Here is a 3,372-nt window from a genome sequence, read left to right as displayed (position 1 = left end):
CTGCTGGACACACATGTCCTGCTGGGAAAGGGGGGTGCACAGGCTGGGAGCAGGCTAGCCACAAGGGCGAAGGCCAAACCCCACATACCCTGAGGAGTGCCGCACACACTACGGGGCCATGCCTGCCAGTGCAAGACAACATCCGTGTCCATACACATCGCTGCGAGCTGTGCCTGTGCGTGGGCCCCCATGGAGACCCAGGCTGCTCCCAGCTTCTCTGCCACCTCACAGGGAATCCCCCTGAGACCACAATTCCCTGGGCTGCTTGTCTGTGGGCAGGAGGGAGGAAATAGGCATCCCGGTCTTCTGAGCTGCAGACTATTGCTCGCTGCTCACAGCGCATGGCCCACTCCTGTCCTCCCTGCTGAACCCGTGGCCTCCCCCCCTCTTCCCGTCCTCACCACTTCCCTGTGCTCCCTGCACCCACGCAACCACTAGGATGACGAGGACCCCTTGGTATTAGGCCCTGGGGGCAGTTACTGGGGTGCCCGCGAGAACCTCTCCCTCAGGGCCTCTTGGATGAGCATCCCGGCCTGGTGCACTTGCTGGATGGCAGCTGTCTGTGGCTTCTCATACGCATGGCCCACTTGGCCAGCGTCTGTCCCCTAGCCCGGGAGGAAAGCCTTCCCCTTCCTCTCCACAATGTTGTGTCCTCCATAAGGACATAGGCATAAGGGACTGAACGCCAATAAAGTGTCAACCTGCCTTTTTAAGGAACCTACAAGCCATGGAAAATATAGGTTTGGAATGGAAGTGTTATCTCAACTATCTTTCTCTAGCTACTCAAACTCATTTAGGAAGAGTGAACTGAAACCATATCTGCCATGCAGCTCCTTTGCCCACACCAGCACAGAATGGTACCCCTAGCAAATTGCCTCCCAGGCACGAGATCCCTGCAAGGTTCAGAGTTTGCTCTACCAGCTTTACAGAATACCATGTGACAAGGGAAATACTCAAGCCAGATGGGAGCAGGCAAGAGAGGGGAGGAGGCATAATAGCAATCTGGACAGATGTAGCTAAGGTAATTCTGCATTCTGGCTATTGCAAAACCTAGAAGCCATGGATGCTAGAGGGCAATTTAGGGCTGGCCTAATTGAACTGGGAGCTGCATTGCACCACAGCAGGATGAGACAAGCTGCTGCATCTTTGCTCTAGTCTTAGCTCTGGAGTAACTTTGGCCTATGTAGAAAAATATCATAAAATATGAGAGAGAAAGAAAGAAAGAGAGGGAGAGAGTGTCAGTGCGTGAGAGATCCCACTGCAAGATTCCTGTGGGAGCCAGTTAAAATTGCCTTCACAAAATAAAAGAAGTATCTTATAATGAGACATCAGTCAACCATGTGAATGACAGTAAACACCTGTTTTGTGATGAATCAAAGTAGTTTGCTTAATGATGTTTTTCAGACTCTATACATCTCTCAGTATTTTACACCCTTTACCAGAGGGATTTCACTTTACAGGGTGATCACTAAATTTCCCTTGTGTTTGCTGGTTTTCCCTCAGCCCGCCCCTCATTTTTGAGAGACCAGCATGCAAGTACTTAGTCATTAACTTTGTTAAGACAACTCTGACACTAAAGCACCACTGACAGGATGTATCTCTTGCTGCCGGTTATTCAAATCTGAATCCAGAATTATATATGAAGAAAAGCTCTTCAGAAGATGAGGCAGGCTGAGTTCATTGAACTGCTGTGAGGTCAATGGGAGCTTTGCAATTAACTCAAACGGAGAGATCAGACACCGGGAAAATTTAAACAAATAAAAAGGAACAGGTAAAAACAAATGATATACTCTAGCAGAGGAGAAAGATTTTCATTTATAAAGTCGATTTTGCTACTTGTTTGCTTATTTCAAAGTATCACTGAAAGATGTATTCACAACAGATATTTTGCAATGATTTTGCAAAATTATTTACTGCTTATTTTAATATATATTTCCAGTACATAGACAGACATAATGCAACACTTTGGAATTATTGTACTCTCATTCATGTCAACTTTAATTCTCTTTTTCAGACAGACTCAAAATTGGAATAGCTTAGGCCAACCAGTGTCACACCAAGAACGTTGGTACTCAAATGTGAACACTAAAATCTTCAGGATAGTTAACCACAAAAGCACAATATGACTTCAGCACTTCTTCCAAACGAAGAAGTACAATACTGCTTTGAGAACATTAATGGCTCTTGCTATAAAACATCATTTTCTTCTGGAATCCGGATAACTTTGTATGTTGTACTTTGTTTGCTAACAATTCTTACACTAGGTGGAAACCTCATGGTAATCATTTCAATTACTTATTTCAAACAGCTTCACTCACCTACAAATTTTTTGGTTGCTTCCCTGGCATGTGCGGATTTTTGCGTGGGTCTGACTGTGCTACCCTTCAGCAGTATAAGATCTGTTGAAACATGTTGGTATTTTGGGGAAACATTCTGTAGATTCCACAGTTGTTTAGATGCATCTTTTTGTTATTCATCAATATTTCACTTGTGTTTCATCTCTATTGATCGATATGTTGCTGTCACTGATCCTTTGATTTACCCTATCAAGTTCACGGTTCCTGTTTCAGGCATATTCATAGCTGCTGCCTGGACAATTTCATTTGCGTACACTTTTTCTATTGTCTTCTCTGGGGCTATTGATGAAGGGATAGAAGAATTCACAAATACACTCTCTTGTGTAGGGAGCTGTCAGCTTGTCTTCAACAAGACATGGGTGATCACATGCTCTCTACTTTTTATAATACCTTTTTTCGCAACAATGGCACTTTACAGTAGGATCTTTGTTGTGGTTAAACGACAAGCTAGAATGATAGAAACTACAAACAACACCCAGTCATCTGAAAATTACAGTGACAGAGTTGCTAAAAGAGAGAGGAAAGCTGCTAAAACTCTGGGTATAGCTGTGATAGCTTTCATGGTATTCTGGACGCCTTATACGGTAACTGTAATAATTGATCCTTTTCTTAACTTCATAACTCCAGCCCCTGTCTTTGATATTATGCTTTGGTTTACTTATTCCAACTCTGCTGTTAATCCTTTGATTTACTCTCTCTTTTATCCTTGGTTTCGAAAAGCAATGAAAGTGATTGTGAGCTGTAAAATCTTCTGGCTTGACTGCTCAACAATGAATTTATTTCCAGAATAAAAAAAACTTAAACAAGTGGTCCTTGTGCCTAACCCCCTGAGACTTTTATTTCCAGATTGAAAGCCTGTCCAATCCTGTAGCTACTCACATCATATTTCACATTCATTGCCCTTTTCATAATATCTGGCTGTGTATTTCTTTTTCTGTCTGAAGGTATTTTCATCCTGACTTTCTACTTTTTATTATTGTAAAATACTGGTTTATGTCATAACAGAACAATTTAT

At 43.0% G+C, this 3,372-nt stretch overlaps 1 protein-coding gene across 1 annotated transcript; it reads left to right on the top strand.

Annotated features, from left to right (window-relative positions):
• Positions 1–2,122: 2,122 nt before the first annotated feature.
• Positions 2,123–3,148, top strand: LOC102451391 (trace amine-associated receptor 9-like). The gene has a single exon (XM_006136274.3). It carries the CDS (start codon positions 2,123–2,125, stop codon positions 3,146–3,148), a length of 1,026 nt encoding a protein of 341 aa, XP_006136336.3.
• The last annotated feature ends 224 nt before the right edge of the window (positions 3,149–3,372 follow it).

The sequence above is a fragment of the Pelodiscus sinensis genome, chromosome 3, assembly GCF_052426305.1.
Source record: "Pelodiscus sinensis isolate ZL-2025 chromosome 3, ASM5242630v1, whole genome shotgun sequence".
NCBI lineage: Eukaryota > Metazoa > Chordata > Testudines > Trionychidae > Pelodiscus > Pelodiscus sinensis.
Note: the sequence above shows the minus strand (reverse complement) of the source record. Positions and strands in the feature narration are given on the sequence as shown.